Here is a 26,776-nt window from a genome sequence, read left to right on the forward strand (position 1 = left end):
CAAACAACACGGCAATTTTTGAAACTGAAGTGTGAGACAGAAGAGACAGATTCCAGACATAATCCTAAGAGAATTTTAAAGAATTATAACCACTCTGAGTCATTTCACTAAGTCATGCAAGAAGGAACACAGGAAAAGTCCATCTTTACAATGAAAGCTGCTTATCAGTGGTTTTTACATGGAGAGATAACCCACGTTGTACTATTCAATTTTCTGTCATATGTGATCATCTACAAGGCAGTAACAGCTCCAGCAAAAGGGGAAAAGCACTTTACTATGAATCACAGCCACTTGACAAATAAAAGTACTGATTCCTTCAAACAGCTTTTAGAACCTCAAAACAATAAAGTGAAAAGGCTCAGAAGCAAGCTATTTCAAAGCACAACTTACTACCTAGAAAAGGAAAAGTCACGCAGCTGTTGAGAACCTAATAATGCCAATGATGCCAACAGGTAAAATTACCATTAAGTAAAATGCCAGGACAAGATGCAATCTGAGAAACTGAAAAGGTTCTATCTTAAAACAATATAAGTAAATGCAGCATTGATAACACATTCCATGATGCTGAGAGGTTTGTGTAATTAGTTGAAAAATAACAGCCTCTCTATTCAAGTTGAAGAGTCAATAGATTTCACCCACGTCATGCCATCTTCCTATCTGGGAACAAAATACCCATCTTGGAGGAATTGTGTTGGTATTTGTACTGATGGTGCATAATCAATGGTTGACCCCATCAGAGGCTTACATCTCTTGTTTAAAAAAAAAAGACATGCTGATGTTGCACTGCTTTCTTCACAGAGTTGCCAGTGTAAAAACACTTAGAGAGTAAATGAAACAAAAAGTTCTCAATGATGCTACAAAAATGGCTAACTTTCTTAAACTAAGATAAGTTCATTCAAGAATATTTTTAAAACTGCCTGAAAATCTAGACAAAGAGCACAAATGCCTCCTCACAAATAGAAATTGAATAGCTTAGCAGAGAGTTCTCAACAGGGTGTTTGAGCCAATGGCTCAGCCAAAGAAATAGGCCAGTCAGGGAAAGACAAACACCATATGATTTCACTCATATGTGGAATCTAATGAACAAACCGAACTAACCAGGAAAATGGGGACAGACTCACAGATGGAGAGCACATAACAGCTGGGGGGTGAGGGGTGAGGTTAGGGGGTAGAAGGTTTGAGCAAAAAGGAAAAAAGGACTCACGGACATAGACAAGAGTATGTAAATCACTGGGAGGTATTAAGGGACTAAAGGGTAATGGGGAAAAAATACAATAAAGATTAAATCAAAAAGAAAAAGTCGTTGAGTAAAAATGGAGCATTAGGAAACAAACTTAATTAAACTCTAGGTCATAATGTAAGTAATAGGTTCCTGACATGTTAAAAACCAGTCTTTACCCATAACTTCACTAACACAACCTTTGGTAATCTAGATCCAGAAAATCAAGACTTGTCTATATGTTTCTATAATTAATTAAATATGTATACTTTTTATATCCCAAATAATTTTTCTTAAAAATTTCCATTAAAATGAAAATAGAAAACTAAAACAACAGCAATGAAAAATATGCAAAAGAAAAAAACACAGTAAAAACAGTTATAGTAATTTAGTATTATGTTAGGAACTAATGTGATACCAGCTAAATGAAAAGCAAGATATTACCGAAGTATCATTTTCACTTCCAGGATAAAAGGCACTTTAGTTCATGGAAGAGATACATAAATTCTACTACTCATTGTGCCTTTTTCAGCAACTTAAACAGGAGTCCCTCACATAGTCTTTCAGTTACACCGTTAAAACTTTCAAAGAGATTATCAGCGACAAATATTTAGTACAAATAAAAGCATACAGGTTTAGAAAAGCACAATGTTCATTTCTTACCAGTCGAATGAGCTGTCTGTCCAGCCACCTAAGCACATCTGGCCCTTCCTCTGTTTCTGCTCTATATATAGCCAGCCTGGCCATAAGAATGGCAGCTGCCTCCTGGTCAAAGGATGCGGCGATGTTTTGGATTTGAGTTTGAGCATCTGCCCAGCTAAAAACAAGAAGAAAGCAAAGAAATGCTGCCAAACTGTTATATTCATGATATTACAGTTGGCTTTCACACATATTTAAATTAAAAAGATACAGATAATTACTCCAATATTTCAAAATTCCACATGACCTAGAAAATTTGGTATTTAAAAAAAATTACGAATAGCAGTTTCAATGCAACATTCATTGTTTTTCAGAAAAATGCATCCAACCCTAATGAAGTCTTCTAATTATAAAGGTAGCTCTCCAAACACATTCCTTAAAATATTAAGATTTTTACAAGTGAAAATAAAAGGAGGATTTGTGTGTGTGCATACGCACAGAGATATACAAGTCTCTATCTCAAACTTTAAATTTTTTTTCTATAATTCTGTAAAGCAGAAATACAGAAATACAAAAATAAAGCTTTATTCCCAATCTAACTAATTCTCATTCACTAAACTGCAAGATGAAAGAATTATGAAACTTTTTTTCTCATTGGTCCCTTTTTATTTTGGGGGGTAACAGTACTTAATAAAATTATATGGAGTTCAGGTGTATAATTCTGTAACACAGCATTTGTATACTGTACTGTATGTTCACAACTCCAAATCAAGTCTCCTTCCATCACCATTTATCCTTCCTTTACCCTCTTCTACTTCCTCTCCCCCCATTTTCCTCAGGTAATCACCACACACTTGTCTGTGTCCATGAGGGTTTCTTGGGGTTTTTTTTTTTGGTTTGTTTGTTTTGCTTAATACATTCATTTTTTTTTTTTACCTGGCCCCAGACCTCCCAACCCTCAGAAAGCTGCGTCTTGTTCTCTGTGTCTATAAATGTTTCTTTTGTTTGTTCTTTAGATTCCACATTTAAGTGAAATCACACAGTACTTGTCTTTCTCTGACTGGCTTATTTCACTTAGCATAATACTCCCCAGGTCCATCCATGCTGTCATGAAAAGTAAGATTTCCTTCTTTTCTATGGCTAAGTAGTATTCCATTGTGTAGATGTACCACTGCTTTTGTATCCACTCAACTATTGGTGGCCCCTTGAGCTGCATCCATATCTTGGCTATTGTAAATAATGCTGCTATGAACATAAGGGTGCATATACTCTTTTGAATTAGTGTTTTGGGTTTCTCTGAATATATTTCCAGAAGTGGGATTGCTAGGCCATAAGGTGTTGCATTTTTAATTTTTTGAGTAAAGTAAATCCATACTGCTTTCCACAGCAACTGCACCAGTCTGCACTCCCACCAACAGTGCACTAGGGTTTCCTTTCCCCTGCTTCCTCGCCAACACTAGTTTTTAAATGATTTATTAATGATAGCCATTCAGACAGGCACGAGGTGAAATCTCACCGTGGTTTTTAATTTACATCTCTCTGATGGCTAATGATGGTCAGCATCTTTTCATATGTCTATGGGCCATCTGTAGGTCCTCTTTGGAGAAGTGTCTATTCAGGTTCTTTTCCCATTTTTTAAATTTGATTGTTGTTTTTGGTGTTTTTATAAGATCTTTATAAATTTTGGATATTAACCCCTTATCAGATTATCATTGGCAAATATGTTCTCCCATTCATTGGGCTGTCTTTTCATTTTGTTGATGGTTTCCTTTGCTATGTGAGAACTTTTTAGTTTGATATAGTCCCACTTGCTTGTTTTCTCTTATGTTTTCCTTGCCTGAGGAGATATATCAAGAAAAAAATATTCTGTGAGAAATGTCTGAGATTTTACTGTTTATCCCTTCTTCTAGGATTTTTGTTTTCACAACTTACATTTAAATCTTTTATCTACTTTGAATTTATTCTTATGTATGGTTTAAGGAAGTCATCTAATTTCATTTTTCTGCATGCGTCTGTCCAACTTTGCAAACACCATTTATTGAGTAGACTATCTTTACTCCATTGTATGTTCTTGCCTGCTTTGTCAAATAGACCCTAGAAGTGTGGGTTTACTTCTGAGCTCTCTACTCTGTTCCACTGCATATATCTTTGTTTTTATGCCAGTATCATGCTTTTTTTTATTACTATGGCCTTGTAGTATAGTTTGCTATCAGGTTGTATGATTTTTGCAACTTTGTTCTTACTCAAGATTGCTGTAGTATTTTGAGTCATTTTTGGTTCCATATAAATTTTTGGAATATTTGTTCTAGTTCTGTGAAATATACCACTGGTATCTTGATAGGAAATGCACTGATTCTATAGATTGCTTTAGGCAATATGGAGATTTTAATGATGTTAATTCTCCACATCCATGAAGATGTGGGAGACACAGTATCTTCTTCAATTTCTTTCTTTGGTGTCTTACAATTTTCCAAAAACAGGTCTTTTACATTCTTAATTAAATTTAGTCCTAGGTATTTTATTCTTTTTCAAACAATTATGAATGAAGTTGTTTTTAGTTTCCCTTTTTTGATAGTTCATTGTTGGTGTATAAAAACTCAACTGATTACTAGATGTTTATTTTGTTTCCTGCTACTTTACTATATTCACTTATCAGTTCTGGTAGTTTTTTTGGTGGATCTTTAGGAATACAGTATTGTGTGATCTGCAAATAATGAGTTTTATCTCTTCCTTTCCAATATAGATGTCTTTGTTCTTCTCTTGTCTGACTGCTGTAGCTAGGACTTCTAGTGCTATGTTGAACAAGATATGTCAAAGTGGACATTCCTGTTTTGTTCTTAATCCTAGAGAAACACTTGAAGTTTCTGCCTGTTAAGTAGGATGTTGACTGTGGATTTGTTATCTATGGCCTTTATTACATTGGGATATGTTCCCTGTATCATAAATGGGTGCTAGATTTTATCAAATGCTCTGTATCTATTGATATAATTGTGCAGTTTTTATCCTTCATTTTGCTTATGCAGTGTTTTACATTTATTGATATTTAGATATTCTACCAAACTCGCATCACCAGAGTAAATTCCATTGATCATGGTGTATGACCTTTTTAATGTATTGCTGGATGCAATTTGCTACTATTTTCTGGACAATTTTAGCATCTATGTGCATCTAGGATATTGTCCTTTCCTTTGGTGTCTTTGTTTTCAGGATTAGGAAAATGCTGGCTAGCTAAAATGAGCTTGGGAGTCTTCTCTCTACTCTTGACTTTTTTTGAAATAGTTTGAGAAGAACAGGTGTTAGTTCTTCTTTGAATGTTAAGTAAAATTCACCTATGAAGCCATCCAGTTCAGGGCTTTTGTTTTATGAGAGTTTTCTGATTACTACTTGAATTTCTTTTTTCTTTTCATTTCTCATTGTTATTCTATTCAGTTGTCCCAATATTTCCCCCTTTGCCCTCCTCCACCCAGCCCAGCCTCCACTCCCACAATCACCATACTACTGTCCATCTCCATGTGTCATTCATACATGTCCTTTGACTAGTCCCTTCCCTGCTTTCACCATAATGCCCCTCCTACCTTCCTTCTGTCCACTGTCAGTCTATTCCACATCTCCATACCACTGGTTCTGTTTTGCTCATTAGTTTATTTTGTTCATTAGATTCCTCTTATACTTAAGATCATGTCGTATTTCTGTTTCACAGACTGGCTTATTTCACAAACTTATGTTTATTTAATTAGCATAAGAGTCTCCAGTTCCATCCGTTGTGCTGCAAAAGGTAGAAGTTCCTTCTTTTTTTTTTTCCTGCTGCATAGAATTTCACTGTGTAAATGTAAGAGTTTCTTGGTCCCCTCATTTACTGATGGGCACTTAAGCTGTTTCTAGCATTTGGCTATTGTAAATTGCACTGCTATGAACACAGGGGTGTGTAAGTTCTTCTGACTTGGTGATCCAGAATTCTAGCAAATATTCCCAGCAATAGAAGTGCTGGGTCAAAAGGCAGTTCCGTTTTTAGGTTTGGGATTTTTTTTTGTTTGTTTTTTAAGCAAATTTCATTCTGTTTCCCACAGTGGCTGTACCAGTCTACATTCCCAGCAATAATGCACTAGAGTCTCCTTTTCTCCACATTCTAGCCAGTACTTGTTGTTTGTTGATTTATTAATGATGGCCATTCTGACAGCTGTGTGGTGATACCTCATTGTAGTTTTAATTTGCATATCTCTGATGGCTAATGATGTCGAGCATCTTTTTACATATCTATGGACCACCTATATGTCCTCCTTGGAGAAGTGTCTATTCAGGTCCTTTGCCCATTGTTTAATTGGATTGTTTGTCTTCCTGGTGTTGAGCTGTATGAGCTCTTTATATATTTTAGAGATCAAACCCTTGTCTGATATATCATTGGCAAGTATGTTCTACCATACAGTCAGTTCCCTTTTCATTTTGATCATGGTTTCTTTAGTACTACAGGTTTTTAATTTTTGTAGTCCCATTTGTTTATTTTTTTCCTTTATTTCCCTTGCCCTATGAGATATATCAGCAAAAATAATGCTATGTGGGATATCTGAAATCTTACTGCCTGTTTTCCTCTAGGACTTTTATGGTATGACAACATATATTTAAGTCTTTTGCCCATTTTAAGTTTATTCTGGTGTATGGTATAAGTTGGTAGTCTTTTGTTGTTGTTGTTGTTGTATTGTTTTGCATGTACCAGTCCAGTTATCCCAATGCCATTTATTGAAGAGGCTATTTTTACTCCATTGTATGTTTATGCCCCTTTTGTCAAATATTGACCACAGAGACATGGGTTTATTTCTGGGCTCTCTATTCTGTTCCACTGACCTATATCTGCTCTTATGCCGGTACCAGACATTTTGATTATATAGTCTTGTAGTATAGTTTGATATCAGGTATCATCAGCCCTCCTGCTTTGTTCTTCTTTCTCAAGATTGCTGAGCCTATTGGGGGTATTTTTTGGTTCCATATAAATTTTTGAAATATTTGTTCTAGTTCTGTGAAATATGCCGTTGGTGTTTTAATAGGAATTGCAGTGAATCTGTAGATTGCTTTGGATAGTACAGACATTTTAATGATGCTAATTCTTCCAATGCATGAAAAAGGTAGAGGCTTCCATTTATTTGTATCTTCCTCAATTTCTTGCTTCAGTGTTCTATAGTTTTCTGAGTACAGATCTTTTGCCTCCTAGGTTAAATTTATTCCTAGGTACTTTCTTTTTCTTGTTGCTATAGTAATGGGATTATTTTCCTGATTTCTGTTTCTGATATTTTATTGTTGCTGTAGAAAAATGCCTTTGATTTCTGAATATCGACTTCGTATTGCACTGTTTTATCGAATTCACTTATCAGGTCAAGTAATTTTTTGGTGGAGACTACAGGACACAGGTGGCAAACTCAAGGCCCACAAGCCAAATCCGGCTCTCCGCCTTGTTTTATTTGGCCCAGCACCTTGTTTCTACCCAGTGGCAGGGCCAAGTTCCTTGCCCCTAGTTCAGGTGTAGTTACATTTATACAGTCCTAAAATTACATTTGGCCCTTTAAAAGCAACCGCAAAAGGTCTGACACCCCTGCTATTCAGTTTTCAATGCACACTATCATGTTGTCTGCAATAATGAGTTTACTTCCTCCTGTCCCATTTGGATGCCTTTTATTTCTTTTTCTTTTCTGATCAGACTGGAAGTTCTGAAGCTAGAACTTCCAGTATTATGTTGAATAAGAAAGTGAAAGCAGGCACCCTTGTCTTGTTTCTGATCTTAAAGGGAAAGCTTTTAGCTTCTGCCTGTTGAATGTGATATTGGATATAGGTTTCTCATACATGGCCTTTATTATGCTGAGGTATGCTCCCTCTATTCCTACTTTGCTGTGTGTTTTTATCATAACTGGGTACTGGATTTTATCAAATGCATTTTTAGCATCAATTGATATGATCTCATGATTTTTGGCCTTGACTTTTTACATGGTGTATTATGTTTATTGATTTGTGAATACTGTACCATCCTTGCATCCCTGGGATGAATCCCACTTGATCATGGTGTATGATCTTTTAATGTATTGCTGGATCTGGATTGCCAATATATTTTTTATATTTTAGCATGCACGTTCATCAGAGGTATTGGCCTGTAATTTTTTCTTTGTTGTGTCTTTACCTGGCCTTAAAATTAGGACCACACTGGCCTTGTAAAGAGTTTGGAGTCTTCCCTCTTCTTGAATATTTGGATTAGTTTGAGAAGGACAGGAGTTAGTTCTTCTTTATATTTTTTCACATCTCTAGGCTGTTTTATCTTTTAATTTAATCTGTATTGTAATTGTTTCATTATCATTTCGTCCCTTTATAGTTCTTTAAATGTTTGGTAAAATTCACCTGTGAAGGCATCCAGTCCAGGGCTTTTGTTTGCCTGGTGTTTTTGGATTACTGCTTTAATTTCATTAGTTGTTATCTGTCTTATCAGATTCTCTGATTCTTCCTGATTCAGTTTTGGAAGAGTGTACTAGCAATTTATCTATTTCATCCAGATTGTCCAGTTTGTAACATATAGTTGTTTGTAATATCTGCTTACAATCCTTTATCTTTGGTATCAGTTGTCACTTTTCTTTCATTTCTGATTTTATTTTTTAGTCCTCTTTTTTTTTTTTATACTAAATCTGTTTAAAGGTTTGTCAATCTTATCTTTTTAGTGAACCTGTTCTTGGTTTCATTGATCTTTTATATTGCTTTTTTTAGATTCTATATCATTTTTTTCTGATCTTTATTATTTCCTCTCTTCTGCTCACTCTGGGCTTTGCTTTTCTTTTTCAAGTTCCTTTAAGTGTAAAGTTAGATTGTGTATTTTAAGCTTTTTCTTATTTCTTGAGATAGGCCTATAATGCTATAAATTTCCCTCTTAGGACTGCTTTTGCTATGTCCCACAGATTTGGGGTTTGCTGTGCTGTCATTTTCATTTGTTTCGAGATATCTTTTGATTTCTTCCTTGATCTCATTGTTAACCCATTCCTTATTTAGTAATAATATTTAGCCTCATTGGTCTTTAATTCAATTACTACTGATAAAAATTACATACTTAAAATCACTATGTAACCTCAGCTGGTGTGGCTCAATGGACTGAGAACCAGCCAGGGAATCAAAAGGTCAATGAGAGCACATGGGTGGGTTATGGGCCAGGTCCCCAGTTGGGGACATGTAAGAGGCAACTCATCAATATTTCTGTGTCCCTCCTACTCCTTCCCTTTATCTGTCTCTGAAAATAAATAAAAATTTTCATTATTTTTTAAAATAAAAATAAAAAATAAATAAAATCACTATGTATTGTTTTTTCTCCATGTTAATATACCAACTAAAACCAATTACAAGTTAATAAGTGAAAATTTTATTCTCAGTGATTAATTTAATATTATGCATAAAATAGCAGTAATCTATTAAATAAACATTTTCTGTAAATCCAATCCATCAAACTGCTCCTGAGCAGACCCACCAACAGTTTTTGTTTGTTTACTATTTCACTGGCAGCATTCTGTATACTTCAGCTGACCCCAGTTCTAAAGTACTTGCGTTTATGCCAGTCTGCAGTACTTACAGACTTCTTGAAAAGGTAGACAACTTTTACGAGATTCAAAGCTTTAAGAAGTGATCCCAAGGGAATGCAGGCAGTAATACTTTTAAATATTTTCAAAATTCTTCTCCCTCTATTTTTGTTTCAAGTAAACAAAGAATTTTGTATTATTTTCCAAATACCTGACAACTGTGAATTATCTCAGTCTGTGCTTAATTATTCTCTTTTGGAAACTAACTATCTCAACAAAGGTAGGGCATAACTATGATACACAAAAACACTACCCTATAGTATTAACTGTTAAGAGACTTTCCCTTCTGTGGTCTTGACCAGTCCTAGTCAAAGTGTGGAAATTGAACCTAGTGCCAGTTCACAATGAAATAAGAAACAAAACTGAGAGTAATTATAAACTTTTGAGTGATTTAACAAAATCGTGTATGTGATGAATTTAATAAAAAACAGGGACTTGTATTTTGAATTGTTTCAATTTTTCTATTAATACGTTGTATCGTGTTTAATAAAAGTATTAGTCTCTAAAGCATTGAGTGGAGGCGGGAGGGGACTGGCCCTTCCCCACAGATATTTTGAAGACTGGTCTGTACCACATCATCATATGGCAGACCAAGTACATTCAAGTCTTTTCCATTTCATACCCTTTCCCAAAGTACTCAATCTATAAGCAGATACAAAATAAAGGTTTTATAAATGAATTAAATGACTTAACACTTGAAAAAATACATAGTGAAAACAGTAGCTAAGAACTTTATTAATTGAAAAGTAATGCAATTAATTATTGTGCTGCTATTATATAATGCATTATATATATATTATTATGGCCTATTAGGGGATAATGTTAGCTTTTCTCCTTTCAGGGGCATCAGGTAAATAAGAACATTTTATAAAATGTGTCTTAGGCATAGATTTTTAAATTGTTTTACAGTTCTTAACAATGAATATTTTAGCAGCTAAGCTGGGCTAGAAAGAAATAAAATGCTATTAGTCACAAATGTGCATTTTCTAGTCAATCAAAATAGGAACCCAGTTTGGGAGCACAATCCAGAATAGTTTTGATATATAAGTTAAATCTCTAACAAGTACCACTTACTTCCTCGCAATGGTGGTCACTCGGATGCGTCTCTGCCCACTTGAATGCTGATACTGAGTCACAAACTGAATCGCACCACGCCCTCCTTGAGGAATCGGAGCATTATGCTGTGTAGACGTAAGAGAGTAAAAACTAAGCAAAATCTATTAGCAAAATCTACAGTCATTGACTGCATATGCTAGCACTAATAAAATGTGTTCTAATGTCAATTAGAATGACGTTTTTTACAGTACAGACAGAACTGTAATATGTCACATTAAAAAAATGGATTTGGGAAAGGGGTTAAATGATTAAGGATAAGAGGAGTGGGTCCAACCAGGAAATCGATTTCATGTAGTACATAACTCAGAAGGATGTGAAATAAAATGAAGGGAGAAGTGTAAAGAAATTAATAGATAAGGAAAGGTGTGAAGCAATTTTGCCTAACAGTAATTGGAAAGAGAAGCTAAGTCCTCCTCTCCTATATAAAATGAAAACAGAACTTTTATGAACATAATCACATGATGAACAGATGACCAACAGAAAACTATTAGTGAGAAGAGAGTAATGATTATAGTAATGATCCTCAGAAAAAAATAGCAAGTAGTCAACGGGAAAACTTTCATCATGCCTTTTGACAATGCTCTTGCTTTGATTTTGTTTCTTTTGGTCAATAAGAGCTATTACCTTTTTCACTAATTTTCACTGTTAGAAAAAAATTTTTCTGCACCTGTCTTAGGAAGGCTGATTATTAACAGTCTGTAGTTCACTTTATACTTAATAACTACTAGTATATAAGTCAATAATTTATATATTAAATCACTAATATGATAATTTCCTTCTGCAGTGGAAAAAGTCTTTCCAAACATTGGAATCTTTACCTTGCAATTTTTTTCTATGGATTTTGACATATTAAACTTTCTTGTGCTCACTTCGGCAGCACATACACTAAAACTGGAACAATACAAAAAAGATTAGCCTGGCCCATCCGCAAGGATGACACACAAATTTGTGAGGTGTTCCATATTTTTTAAACAAAAGAAAAAAAACTCTCTTATCAGATATTTATATAGCTACCTACACGTACCTTGTGACAATCAGGTGCTAGATACCAAACTACAAAAATGCACAGCTGAAACAAAATTTAGGATTTTACTTATGCTTCAATTTTATACTAAAAAAAAAAAAAACGAGACTAAGTTGCGTTGCCCAAGGTTGGGCATGTGCAGGTTTCTCTGACAACCCTTCCCATTACAGTATGTCCTCACACCAAGAAGTTTTTAGCTTTGAAAAACAGAAAATAACAAACAAAAGCTCCAAAATAGACTAAGCCTAGTCATATTTACTACTGGAAGGAAAAATACAAAATATTCATGGCCTAAATTAAGTAGCTGTTCAAACACACATTTGAATGTTCAAATATAAAAAGTCATACCTGATTGACCACCTCAAAATATATAGCTAAGGTCGAAGTGGGACTAAGTCCACATATCTTCCACTGACAAGTGCCACCTGTTCCTATCTCCTGTAAAAATGGGACGTAGAGTGTTTGAAAATCAGACGATACAATTTAGTACTATAACATATACCAAGGTGTAAAGGAGGGACTAAAACCTCCGCTAAGAGGTTTTCTCACAAATTCATTGAAAAGTAAAACTTAAAAATTTTTAAATCGTAAAATATATCATGAAAACAAGCAATTTTTATACAATAAAATTATAAAATGATTCATATTTTTGCTAAGTAAACTGCACAAGTATTAAAGCAAGTTAGACTTTAAAGGATATACCATTTAACAAAATAATTGCATTATCCTATCCAACTATTTGATATGTGTAAAGAGATAGTGACTTAACAGACAATATACGCACATATGAATACAGGTTCTGTGGATGAGCATTGCGTAATATAAGCAGTCTTGCACTGAAGAAAAGTTCTAAGAAATAAACTACCCTGCGGACTGCTTAAAGTAATTCTTAACCCAGTCACTTTAAGATGATTAACCACTCGTGTTATTGGTCCCATCATCTGCTCTATAGCAACAGAACGTAAGTCTACCATTTTAAGTGTATTATACCTCCACTAGATGGAATAATAGGAAAGGAATTTAATCAAGTCTGTCTAATTTGGATACTTATAGTAAATTCTACCAACAAAATAATTTCTGAATTTTGATTTTCAGAAGTCTCTAAATTTACAAATCATAGTTTGTTTATTTGTTGTTGTTGTTGTTGTTGTTATTTAGGTACACTGGGGCAAGGAGTTAACTCAGACATAAAAAATAGAAGACCAGTAACAGCGCTAAAGTTTTAATTTAGGGGTGGATGGGGAAAACGGTATGCAGAAAGAGCAGTCACAAACATAGGTGTGCCAGTGAAGGCTGAACCACATTCTACTGAAAAACTTAGTCCACACAATATTTTAAAAGAAATGTTATAGGCTGAACCCAGGTCTCTGTTATTTCTGTCATGAGAATTAAACTATATTATCTTTTTAGAATAAAGGTGACTTACATTTTCAGACACACAGGGTCCTTTAGAATTGAGAGACACACAGGGTCCAATAGCTCCTGAAATCTTTATTTCCCTTGAGGTCTGCAAAAGAAGAACATAGTACACTTTGATGTGCTCAAAGATAAGCTCACACATTAAACCTTAACTACATAAGAATAAAGATATTCTTCCACATTTAAAACTAAAAAGTCAATAAAAATATACTAACATTAAAATAATCAGTGGCCCCGGCAGGGCAGTTCAGTTGGCTAGAGCATTGTCCTGCTATGCCAAGGTTGCAGGTTCGATCCCTAGTCAGGACACGTACAAGAATCAACCAATGAATGCATCTCTCTCTCCCTCTCTCTCTCACTCTTGCTCTTTCTCCCCCTCCCTTCCTTCCTCTCTCTCTAAAATAAATAAAAATATTTTTAAGTAATCAATCAGTGAGCACTTCTGTGTTAACCCCCAAATTTAAAATCTAGCCTTGACCTAACTTTAATCCTCTATTTCTGGCTGCCCAGAGGTCTTCACTTAGTAACTCACCTTCAGCTCAGTATCTTCCCATCCCCCAAAGTCCTATGCCCTGGCCCAAAACCTCTGACGCCTTCTTCTGTTTTCACTACCACAGAAACCCATCACCAAGATTGGTTATTCTCCAGTCTCCACTGACATCAAAACCTAAGCTATCACTTAAATATCTAAAAAAAAAAATTAGAAAAACTAATTCAATTTTCTTGTTTGAGATTCTTTTTCCTGACAAAGGCTGAATGCAAGTCTCAGACAAATTCTGCCCAAGACACAACCAACACATAGAATTAAACTACTTCCCTTACATTCCATACAAACCATTCGCGCTCACTGGGCAGTTTCCCCAAACGTACTGTGCTGTTTCTCCCCTGTGCCTCTCTTCACACTGAGGTGACTAAAATGCATCCTCCTCAACTCACTTCAAGTCTGCCATCTTTCAAAAACCAGTGTAATCATAATAAAATCATTTCTTTTTTTGATAAATTGTGTCCCAGATACATTCATTTTTTGTCCATGAACCTTTATAACACTTTCATAATCTACTATTATTTCATCCTATTGCATTTACCTTGTCTTTCTATCAAAATTAAGTTTCTAAGAAAACTTGTTCTTAGATATCCTTTGCAACCTCTATAATTTTTTAGCTTAATATGGGAAACATTTAGCAAGCGTTCAATAAAATAACAAGATTAATAAGAAATATTTAATGAAAATTCAAAATCAAAGTGCTTGCAATGCACTTTAACACTAAGCCTTTGAGTTTTTAAAATTTGAATTTAAAATGAATGACAAAATATTACCAACAAACTACCAACCATAAATTAATTATTGACTATACAAGTAGAATAGCACAGGTTTCTCTTTAGATACCAATCACTGCAGTTTAAAAAATCTAGCACTAGCATAAGGATAAACTGAAGATACTAGCATAAAGAAACCAAAAAAGACCAAGCACACAAAAAAGTTAAGCTCTATATAAAGAAAATCATAAAGTTAAAGCAAATTTTACCTACATAATATCTTCTTTTCTAACAATTATGCAGAAATGCTCAAGTAATAGTTCACTGTCTATTTAATAATGACATTTTCCTAATGAACAAAATCTATAACTTTGAATTTCAATACAATATAATCACTATTTTTAAAGCATATGTTAAATTTGACTAATGTAATTTAAAATTATGATCAAGCCTACAAATTTCTTTTGATAACATATCACACATCAACTTTGTTTCTTACCTTTATTTCTAATGTACCACCAAAACCCATTTTAAACTGTCCATGCATGTCTTTAGTAAAGACTCTTTGAAAAGTTTGCTTGAATAAGGAAGTGTTGAAAGAGTCGCCCATTACCATGTACCCTCTGCATGAAAAGAACAAAAAACAATGCACGTGACGCAAGTAATGATTCACGTGTTAAACCAAAAAAGTTACTACCTCTCAGTACTACTAACAAATTGTAAAGATATTTCTAAAATGTGCTAAATTACCATTAATTTTTTAAAATTCAAATATTTGAGAATGTCCTCAGTGCACAAATAATCTAAATTCTGAGGGTACCTGAGTACCCCTAACACTTACATTTGTCCTCAGTAATTTTAAAAAATTCTTTTTTAAAGAAGTAACATATCCACACATCATAAAATTCCGAAGATGCAGAAGGGTGTACAGAAACAAATGTGCTTAACCCACTCACCCCACCCTGTTCTCCACACCAGTGAAGATACCTGACAACTTACAGCACACATTCTCATTCTTAATAACGTATATGTGTGTGTATATATATGCATACACTGTGTCTATGTGTGTCATGTCAAAGTTAGTGTTACGCCCAGTGAATGAGAGTAGAGGAACACTGAGGGACCATTTTCACTTTACGTGCTAATGTACTGTTTAATTCTTTTCCAGTAAGCATGTACCTGTTATAATTTGTTTTAAAAAATTAACTGTCAAAACTATTTGATTGTGTGTTTGTACCACATCTTCTTTATCCAATCCTCTATCAAAGGACACTTTTGTTGTCACGGTGTCTAAGCCACCGTGAATACTGCTGCAATGAACACAGGGGTGCATATATAGCTTTGTGAATACATGTTTTCCAGTTTTTTGGATAGATACCCAAGAGAGGGGTTGTTGCATCATACGGTAACCCTATTCTTAGTGTTTTAAGGAAGCACCAGACTGTTTTCAATAGTGACTGGTACCAGTCTACATTCCCACCAGCAGTGAACAAGGGTTCCCTTTTCTTCACAACCTCTGCAACACTTATTATCACTTATCTTTTTGATATATTCATTCTAACAGGTGTGAGGTGGTACGTCATTGTAGTTTTGATTTGTATTTCCCTAATTACTAGTGAATCTGAACATCTTTTCATGTATGTGTTTGCTGTTTGTATGTCTTCTTAGGAGAGGTGTCTGTTCAGGTCCTCTGTCCATTTTTCAATTGGATTGTTTGTTTGGTATTGAATTTTATGAGTTCTTTATATATTTTGGATATTAAACCTTTGTTGGAGCTGTTGTTTGCAAATATCATCTCCATTCCTCAGCCGCCTCTTTGTTTTGTTGTCAGCAATTAGAAAAGATAAAGTACTGCGATTTGTGACAACATGGATGTACCTTGAGAATTTTATGCCAAGTGAAATAAGTCACACAGAAAAGGCTACGAACCATATGATTTCACTCACACGTAAGATATAAAACTGAAAGTCATGGACACAGACAACAATGTGGTGGGTGCCAGAAGAAAGAGTAGGAAGGGTGGAGGATGGAGAGGAGCCTAATACATAGTGATAGAAGATGGTCTGACTTTAGGTGGTGGGTACACAGTGCAATAAACAGATCTAGCATCAGGAATGTATACTCCAAACCTGTATCATCTTATTAACCAATGTCACCCCAATCAACTTAACAAAAAATATAAATTAATTAAATAAATAGATTCTTAGTTAAATAAAAAATTAAAAACTATTCTGAGATACTATTTCCACTCTAATCAGAAAAAATATCACAGTTTGACAACATCCTCTGTTGGAAATGTAGAAAAACAGGCACTCTCCTATACTGCTGATGGGAATACAAAATGGGGCAAACCCAACGCAGGAAAACTTGACAGTATCTAACAAAATCACCTATGTATTTTCTCTGTAATCCAGCTACCCCACTATTAGGAACTGATCCCACAAATACTCTAGCATGACAAAAATAAAAAGCAAAATACACACATATGACTATTCACCGAAGAACTTTTTGTAATAACAGAAGACTAGAAACAATCCCGGTATCTATCTATTAAGATACTAGTTGAATAAAATATGGCACATTCACACAATAGAGTCATACACTTCTTCAGAAAAATTTCCAGGATATAAGTGAAAAACGCAAAGTGGGAGAAGGTATATAACATTTTCTATTTATATAAAAAGGGATACAAACACTCACAAATACATACACATACAAATATTCACATGTATTTGCTCATATTTTAAAAACATTTTAAGTAGTTTTAAACAATAAAACTACTAAACTACTAAACATAATCAGAAATTAAAACAGGCAAAAGAATAAAACTGATATGCTACAATTAACAGTAATTTTATTTTGATAATGTTAAGTCTTGATTTTGTTATCTCTGATGCCATTATAGATTGTATCTTTATAAATTTTATTTTGTTTGTTATTGGTATATAAAAATATAGTTGAATTCTGTACACTGACCTTGACCTAGAAGTCTTAACAACTTGACATATTAATTCTAACAGCTTGAATGGAGTTTATATGCAGATTTCGTTCACATTTTCTATTTTTACCAACATGTCATCTATGATGATCTGTGTTATCACTAAACCCAATAATGCATCCCAGATTAATGACAACTTACACCCCCCCCTTATCTTCCTTTTACAGCAAACCTCTCTGTACCCTTACCACTCATTGTGGCCGTTGGTCAGCATTAGCATCACCAAGGATCTTTTTTGAAAAGTAGAATTTCAAGTCCCATCTTATGCATAGTAACCCAGAATTTGTATTTTAACAAGATACCCAACTATTTGCACATATGAGTTTGGAAAGTTCTCATCTATATCAGCTGCTTCCAATCTCCTTTGCCTATTCTTTTTGTAATTCACTCTAAGTCAACTTTCACTGCCCTTAGGAAGGTTACCAGTGACCTTCACAGTATTCTATTTTACAAACTTACAATCGCGACCATTTTTATTGCTTTAAAAAAACCACCAATGTTCTGACAACTCCCATATTTATACATCCAGCCCAAACCTATCTCCTGCTTTCTATGATGGATGTAATATCAAACTGCCTACTCAATATCTTCTCATGGGTGTCCCATGGCACCTTAAAGCCAACAGGTTTAGAAATGAACTACCAATCTCTTTCCCAAACACTCTTCCTTCCACAGTCTTACCCATTTCAATAAGGGCAACTCAACCCTTCTAGGAAACTCCTTCAGTTTTCTCAAACCCCAAATACAATCTATCATCAAATCCTCTATCTTCTAAATATATCCAAAATCCAATCATTTGGTATTCGTATATCCCAACACAGTAAGTCCTCATTTAACAACAACAGGTTCTTGGAAACTGCTACTTGAGGCAAAATGACATATAACAAAACTAATTTTAATCACAGGCTAATTGATATGAAAACAAGTTCAGTTTCTATGGCATCTTTCTGGTGACAAAGAAAATCACCAAACTTGTAAACAAAGCACTTCTAAACCAAACTTCTAACATTAAACACTGAAATAAATATGAGCTACACATACATTTAAGGCAGATCAGTAAAAACAAGAAAGATAATTCTTTACCATCCTGCTTATCCTAGTTCAGGGTCAAGAGCAACCGGAGCTTATCCCAGCAGCTCAGGTTCAAGGCAGGCACCCACCCCAGACAGGACGCCCTCCCACTGTGCAGTATACTCACACACACCCACACTCACTCAGACTGGCACACTTTAGACACGCCAATTCACCTCACTGCACATCTCTGGGATGTGGGAGGACACGGGAGTTCCTGGAGAAAACCTACCCAGGCAGGAGGAGAAAGGGCAAACTCCACGCAGAGAATGGTTCCAGGCAAGAATCAGATTTTCTTCCTCACCAATTTTATAATGAAACAATGCTCAACGATACAACTAAAGTCAGATGATCCTTTTAAAAGTCAGATCATTTCATTCCCTGCTAAAAACTCTCCAATGACTTCCCACCTCACTCAAAGTCCAAAGCCCTAACCACAGTCAAGACCCTGACAATCTGTCCCCCTCACTTACCCTTTGGTCTCCTTGTTATCTCTCAAATACCCCAGGTATGTTCTCAAGTTTGCACTTGCTATTTCCTCTGCTTGGAACACTCTTCCTTAATCTATGCACATGGCTCATAGTCTACTTAAGTTTCTGCTAAACGGTCACCTTTATGAGGTCATTCCTTCTCACCCTATTTAGAACTGCAAACCCCTATCCTCATTTCCTGACTTACTTTTCTCCCTAATATTTATCACCACTTGACATACTATCTATTCTACCAGTCTCTTCTCCTCTCACTAGAACTGTGTACATCCCACATGTAACTAACTAAATTACAATGTAAATTAACTCAAACTAAAAACTCAATTCCTCAGTCACGTTTGCTACATTTCACTGAGACAGTGGAAAGGACACGTCCAATAAAAAATTACATGGAACAGTCCTGCGATAGAAGATAAGCTCCATGAGTGCAGATTTTCATGTCTGGTTCACTGCTGTATCTCCAGTACCTTACACAATTTGACACACAGTAGGATTTCATTAATATTTACTAGATGAATGCACTAAATGAATAAACCTAACAAATGAGTTGAAATACCTAATTGAGCTTTTTAAAGCCTAATTAAATTATCCTAAAACTACATAAAAACTGCCTGCCAATGAAAGAGAAACACTTCCCAACACATACTAATGAAGCCAGTATTACCCTGATATCAAAGCAAAGACACCACAAGAAAAGAAACTACAGATCAAGATCCCTTATAAAAACAAATGCAAAATCCACAAAATAGTAGCAAATCAAATCTGGCAATATGTAAAAACAATTATTCACAAGTTAGATTTATCCTAGGAATGCAAGGTTGGTTTAATATACAAAAAAAGGAAAATCACTGTAATACGCCATATTAACAGAATAAAGGGCAAAAATCAGGTGACCATCTCGACAGATGTAGAAAACGTATTTAAACAAAATCTAACATCCTTTCATGAAAAAAAAATTCAACAAACTAGGTATAGATGGGAAGTCTTCCACCTGATACAAGCATTTACAGAATCCCATAGCTAACATCATACTCAATGGTGAAAGCATGGTTTCCCAGTAAGATCAATAGGCAAATCCATAAAGCAAATTAGTGGTTGTCTAGGCTGAAAGGGGGAGGGGCAGAAGAGGAAGGAAGGAGGAATTGGGAGTGCTGACTGCCACTGGGTACAGAGCTTCTCTCAAGAGTAACGTAAATGTTCTAAAGTTAAATTACAGCAATGGTTGCTCAAACTGTGGATATAGTAAAAAAAAATCCCACATTAAATTGTACATTTAAATGAGTAAATGTTATGGTATGTGAATCATATCCTAAGAAAGCTGGTAACACAAAATGACTATAGGATACAAAGACTGAGCTTTTCAAACAGAACTGTGCCTTTACAACTATATATTTTTTTAATTTAAAGTGAAAGAAATATCAAACACTGTTGACAGCTGTTGCCATGAAGTGGGAAGATAATGACCAGCTTTTTTTCCCCCTAAACTCTCATTTCTGGTTCATATTTCTAAACTGTCATTATTAGTTTATAACTGCAAAAATTATACAAATTTAAATACGTACCCAGTAAGGTTGGGACAGCATTTCATCTCCAGGAGACCTGTCTGATCCAATGCACATGCATAGATATCAATAACATGACCAGTCGTAGCAGCTCGATTAGCCAATGCTTCAAAATGCTACAAAAGATTTTTTAATCAATAAAATTAACGTACAAACTAATCATTCTATATTTCTTTTTTCCCACCAACAGGTTAAAATTATCTAAGAAACACTAAAAGAATAATCCATAACCTAAATGTGATTTGTTGTAATTTAACTTTCTATAATATCTCATAAAATAATACAATAACTTCTGTAAGTTGGCTATTTTCACATTCTTTAAAAGCTGTTACTTCTAAATACAGTGGCCTCCCTTTATCCGTGGGAGATTGTGCCTAAAACCCCAATAGTGCCAATCTCCATATGTACTATGTTTTTTCCTGTATGTGCACACCTTTTTCACTTGAAAGAAGCACTTCACTGCTTCTCTTTGGCGCATCCAAATTGCCACCGTGACTATGCTTGTGCTTTGAGGTTATTATTAAGTAAAAGTTGAACACAAGTACTAGAATACAGTGACAGATTTGAACACAAGAAATAGGATAACATGACAGAGATGGCTACTAAGTGATCGACGAACAGGCAGGCAGCATCTACAGTGTGGATACACTGGGCAAAGGGATGATTCATGTTCAAGGTGGACAGCACAAGATTTCATCACACTACTCAGAACAGAGTGCCATTTAAAACTTATGAACTATTTATGTCTGGAATTTTGCATTTAATATTGCATTTTTGGACTGCAGCTGACCATGGGTAACTGCAACTGCAAAATATAAAACCAAGGATAAGGGAGGACTACCGTAAACTCCTAAATTACACTAAATCTGAAGAAAGGCAGAGTGAACAATTTGCTCTTTGTACACAAACATGGTAGAACAACAACACAGAGCTCTTTTTCCTGGCTAAATCCACAACTAAGTAACAAAAACATCAAAAATAGGTGTAACAAAAGCAGTAAGATAAAAATACATAAAACATTTTTGGAGCTCTAAAAAATATTTCAAGTTCAAAGGGAAATTAGGTGGCAAGAAAAAAAAGCATCAATCTATGGTGACAAAAATTATTTGTGATTAATTATACTTAAATACATATTTATCATATGAATTTATGTATATGTACCAAATATATACCAAATATGTATACTTAAATATGTATAAATATGTAGTATAAATACCAAAAAATATTTAAAAATATAGCACAACTAAGTTAAAGTTATAAATGCTAGAGAATTTTTTTTTTAAGATTTTATTTATTTATCTTTAGAGGGAAAGGGAAGGAGAGAGGGAGAGAAACATCAATGTATGGTTGCCTCTCGTGTGTCCCCTGCTGGGAACTGGCCTGCAACCCAGGAATGTGCCCTGACTGGGAATCGAACTGCGACTTTCTGGTTTGCAGGCCCGTGCTCAATCCACTGAGCCACACCAGCCAGGGCAGAGAATTTTTTTAAAGGGGGACATTAACAAGCAAAACCAATGTAAGGGAGTCAAAAATCAACATTAGTGAAACATGTACTAGCACAAATACAAATAAAACTTAAGTTACATGAACAGAAAACAACTGGCAAAAATATAGACTTTTCAAGCTATGAAAAACATACATATCTAAAGTATAGCTTGTTGGAAATGAAAAATTAAAGAATGCAAGAAATTTTTTCTAAAGGGAAAGACATTCCTTAACATGAATACTAAAAAGGCACATAGGATTTCACTCAGGAATAATCCTTAAAGAGACACCTATCGGTGCATACTATTAAGTTTTTAACCATCTAAAACCAGAAAAATTATAACGTAAGTTATCAAGAAAGATAGTATTTCTCCAATTCTGAGAAGCAGATACAATATCAGATTTATCATAAAATATTTGTATTCTTTCTCTTTTATCAAATGAATTTTTCTAATAAGACAAAGAGACTTAAAAACCAAAATTACCTTAGTTCCCTTTTTAACGTATTTGGCATTGTCTTTTTCAATGTCATGCCATGATCTTATAGGTGTCTTCAATTCATCGCCAACCACCATTCCTGGCCCCTGAGTGGCTGGACCACCAATGAACATCATGATACGGGCACCAGTGTTGGGAAAAATACACTATCAGATGAAAGTAACTCGTCAGAAGAGTTTAAAGAAAAACATATGGGTGTACATTTCTGATAATGAACCGTGATATACTCCTAAAAAACAGGTTATCATTCATTTTCCAAGAAATAAAATACTCAAATGTTTAAAAGAGAATTTAAAAACAAGATGTTTGAATAACTTTCTTTTAAAACACTATTCTAAATAATAGTGCCTTCCTAATTTTAAAATAAATCCTGACAGAACCCACCTTAACCAGCTGATCAAAGTTAACATCAGCAGTAATAAAACAAATCAACATCATGAGCTTCCTGATGTGTTGCACAAAGCAGAACACAAATCAATTCTGTAGTATCGCTGAAAAATGTGTAACATAAATCTACTCATGAGGAAAGATCAGATAAACCCAAATTGAGACTTGCTCTACAAAGTAACTACTATATAGTCTTAAAAATTATCAGTCATGAAACATAGGAAAAACAGAGGAACTATTACAGATTAAGGACACTAAAGAGACATAACAACTGAATGTAATTCATGACCCAGGATTTTTTTTTTGCTGTAAAGAATATTATTGGGTTAAGTGGTAAAATCTAAATAAACTTTACAGACTAGAAAATTGTATTATATCAACATTAATTTCCTGATTTTAACTGAACTGCAGTTATGCAAAAAACTGTTTCTGTAATTAAGAAATACACACTGAAGTATTTAGAAGGTGCCTCAGGTTTATAACTGACTTTCATATGGTTTTCCTAAAACTTGTGGGTGTGCCATATAAATAGATATACATAGAAAGAGATTTATATAAATATCAAGAGAGAAGGAGAAATCAAATATAATAAAACATTAGCATTAGAGGAATCTGGGTAAAAGTTCAATTAATCTTTAAACCTCTCTCATAACTTTTCTATATGTTCATAACTATGTTGTCAAAGTAAAAAGTTAAAAGAATAATGATAGTAACAGATTACAACTCACTGTATAAAACAGGAAACCCATGAGTTCACAGTGACATAGATGATAGATAGAGAGATAAAGAGATACAAAGTTTGATGAACAAGAGAATATTTGCATGGCTTCAAAGATCCTCTTGTCTAGTGTTTAGAGAGAAAATAAGAATAATTTTACAGTGCAGAAACCTAGGAGATACAACCTTAGTGAGTGATCAAAATTATTATCACCAGTGATGGGACAAATAAACATCATGTGCCACCTGACAGGATGCAACAAGAAGAAAGCATTACTTCTGAGATACATGCAAGACCTGAATCTAATTGTGAGCATACATCAAGACAAACCTAAGTTGAGAGAGATTCTATAGAATAACTGGCCTGAATCTTCCTAAGTGTCAAAGTCATGCAAGCCAAAGAAAAGCTAAGAAGCTGTTTCAGACTGAAGGACACTAAACAGACATAACCACTAAATGCATACCTCTGACCTAAATCCCTTTAGTAAAAGAAATTACTGGAATATTCAGCAAACTTGAATGAAGTATGAGGTCTGCAAATTACATGTAGTAACATATCAGTGTTAATATTCTGATTTCAATAGTTACATTCTGATTATATAGGAGAACATAATAGGCTTATAGGAAATACAACCAAGGGGTCGAGAGTATCATGTCAGCAACTTAATCTCAAATTATTCAGGGGAGAAGAAGTTCTTTGCAACTTTTCTGTAAATTTAAAGGCATTTCAAATTTTTAAAACACATTTTAAAATAACTCTTTCCAAATTATAATGCTAAGACCTATGTAGTGTAAGATTTTCAAATTCTGGACTTCCACCAAGATGGAGGCATAGGTGGATACACCGTGCTTTCTCCCACAACCAAGTTTAGAGACAACAAAATATTAGCAACAAAAACCACAGCCAGAACGGAGAAAATTGAACTTTTCGGAAGTCTCATAACAATAAATTCTTCAGCCTGACCGGTAAGAGGGGCAAAGCCAGCAGCTGGTGCAGCGGGGTTGCACAGGAAAACTCGGTCAGATGGACTGAGGCGCGTGGATCCCAGGCGCAGGGTTGCAATGGGCAGACCCAGTGAGCAACCCAGTGAGCGACCCGCATACCCAGCGAGGGTGCAGGGCGGTGGGTTGACTGTGGTTCCGCACTGGTGCACAGATAGACCAGCAAGGGAGGGGGTGGTGAGACTGGAACGAACAGGCCCCAGCAGCCAGAGGCAGCAGAGGGGGTCGCCATTTCCCCACTCTGACCCCGCCCCCACATACAGCTTCAAAACTCAGCGACCTGGGCGGCCCCACCCTGGTAAACACCTAAGGCTCTGCTCCTCATAATTAACAGGTGCGAACAGACCAAAAATGGCTCAAGAAGATCTCAAAGCCCCAGAGCCCATAAATCTAAGTGATGAAGAAATAGCAAAACTTTCAGATGCACAGTTCAAAACACTGGTGATCAGGATGCTCACAGAACTGGTTGATTTTAGTCACAAATTAGGGGAACATATGAAGGCTAAACTAACTGAAATGAAGGGAATTGCACAGGAAACCAATAGTGATGAAGAGGAAACTGGGACTCAAATCAAGGGAGTAAACCAGAAGGAAGAAAATAATGGCCAAACAGGAAAATATGAAGCAACAAGAATTCAAAAAAATGAGAAGAGACTCAGGAACCTCCAGGACATCTTTAAACACTCCAACATCCGAATTATAGGGGTACCAGAAGGGGGAAAGGAACAGCCACCAGTGGAAAACTTATTTGAACAAATAATAAAGGAGAATTTCCCCAATCTGGGAAAGGAAATAGACTTCCAGGAAATCCAGGAAGCTCAGAGAGTCCCAAAGAAGGTGGACCCAAGAAGGAACACACCAAGGCACATCATCATTACATTAGCCAAGATTAAAATGAAAGAGAGAATCCTAGAAGCAGCAAGAGATAAGAGGACAGTCACCTACAAAGGAGTTCCCACCAGACTGTTAGCTGATTTCTCAAAAGAGACCTTGCAAGCAAGAAGGGGCTGGAAAGAAGTATTCCAAGTCATGAAAACCAAAGACCTACAACCAAGATTGCTCTATCCAGCAAAGTTTTCATTTAGAATGGAAGGACAGATAAAGTGCTTCTCAGATAAAATCAAATTCAAGGAATTTATCATCACCAAGCCCTTATTATATGAAATGTTAAAGGGACTTATCTAAGAAAAAGAAGATAAAAAATATGAACAGTGAAAGGACAACAAACTCACAGTTATTAACAACCACACCTAAAACAAAAGCAAACTAAAAGGACAGCTAGATCAGGAGAGGAAACATAGAAATGAAGACCTCATGGAAGGTTAGCAATAAGGGAGTAGGAGGAGGAGAAGGGGGGAGTAGGTATAGAGAATAAGTAGCATAGACGGTAGGTAGAAAATAGATAGGGGGGGTAAGAATAGTATGGGAAATATAGAATCTAAAGAACTTGAGACACATGGTCATAAACTAAAGGGGGGAATGATGGGAGCGGGGGGTGCAGGGTGGAGGGGAATGAAGGGGGGGAACAGAACAACTGTAATGGCATAATCAATAAATTTTTTTTTAATTTAAAAAAAAAAAGATTTTCAAATTCTACTTCCAAGTAGAACTTCCCTTATCCTACCACTGTTAATGTCTCAGTGATCATCCTTCCAAAAACCTCTCTCTACAGAAAAGGATATCCTGCAGATCGAACTTTAAATAAATAAAATCATGTACTTGCTATTATGACCTCATTTATTGCACTCATTATCATCTTGTACATACCATCCCATACACACACAAACACATTTCCATTCCCAAATGAAGCCATGGTCACTACCTCAAGTAGTCCTACAGCTATGGAAAGTGCCACCCCAGAAGAACGCAATGGTCTCTTTCCCTGTGGTACAGGCCAAGGGTCTCGCTGCAGTTCCCCCAGAAGATCTGTGAGATTCATGTCTATTTTCTGTACTGGCTGCAGGAATCTGCAAAACAAAATCAAATAAAAAGCCATTTATGTGTGGGTGAGGGTTTAAGAAACAAACTACCCACTTACTTAAAAACAGAGAAAAATAATTTCAATACACAGTAGACCAATGGTTCTCACGACTATTGTGTATGTCAGAACTGGTTCCAGGAAGGCTTGTTTTAACACAGATTGCTGGTTCTGGAGTGTTGTTTCGGAAGGTTGGGGCAAGCCCCAGGAATCTGCATTCCAAACAGTTCCCAGGTGATGCTAACGCTACTGGTCCAGGAACCACTTTGACTACAACTGCTATAAATGAAACGGTCAAACCAAGTTTTATTTCAGGACTACACC

At 35.3% G+C, this 26,776-nt stretch overlaps 1 protein-coding gene and 1 non-coding gene across 2 annotated transcripts in view; one reads left to right on the forward strand and one right to left on the reverse strand.

The window, feature by feature from the left end:
• Positions 1-26,776, reverse strand: part of SEC23A (SEC23 homolog A, COPII coat complex component) — a 66,912-nt gene that overhangs the window by 24,974 nt on the left and 15,162 nt on the right. The window contains exons 7-14 of the mRNA XM_037158894.2: positions 26,297-26,441; positions 22,356-22,514; positions 20,386-20,501; positions 14,766-14,889; positions 13,017-13,097; positions 11,939-12,028; positions 10,525-10,631; positions 1,883-2,036 (exon numbers count right to left, since the gene is read on the reverse strand). Of these exons, the coding sequence (XP_037014789.1) occupies positions 1,883-2,036; positions 10,525-10,631; positions 11,939-12,028; positions 13,017-13,097; positions 14,766-14,889; positions 20,386-20,501; positions 22,356-22,514; positions 26,297-26,441 (976 nt within the window). The remainder of the gene's footprint in view (positions 1-1,882; positions 2,037-10,524; positions 10,632-11,938; positions 12,029-13,016; positions 13,098-14,765; positions 14,890-20,385; positions 20,502-22,355; positions 22,515-26,296; positions 26,442-26,776) is intronic.
• Positions 11,428-11,534, forward strand: LOC119059306 (U6 spliceosomal RNA). Its single transcript, XR_005084394.2, has one exon. It is a non-coding gene; the product is annotated as a U6 spliceosomal RNA (small nuclear RNA).

Source organism: Artibeus jamaicensis, unplaced genomic scaffold (assembly GCF_021234435.1).
Source record: "Artibeus jamaicensis isolate MK-2021 breed Jamaican fruit bat unplaced genomic scaffold, CSHL_Jam_final contig_760, whole genome shotgun sequence".
Classification (NCBI taxonomy): Eukaryota; Metazoa; Chordata; class Mammalia; order Chiroptera; family Phyllostomidae; genus Artibeus; species Artibeus jamaicensis.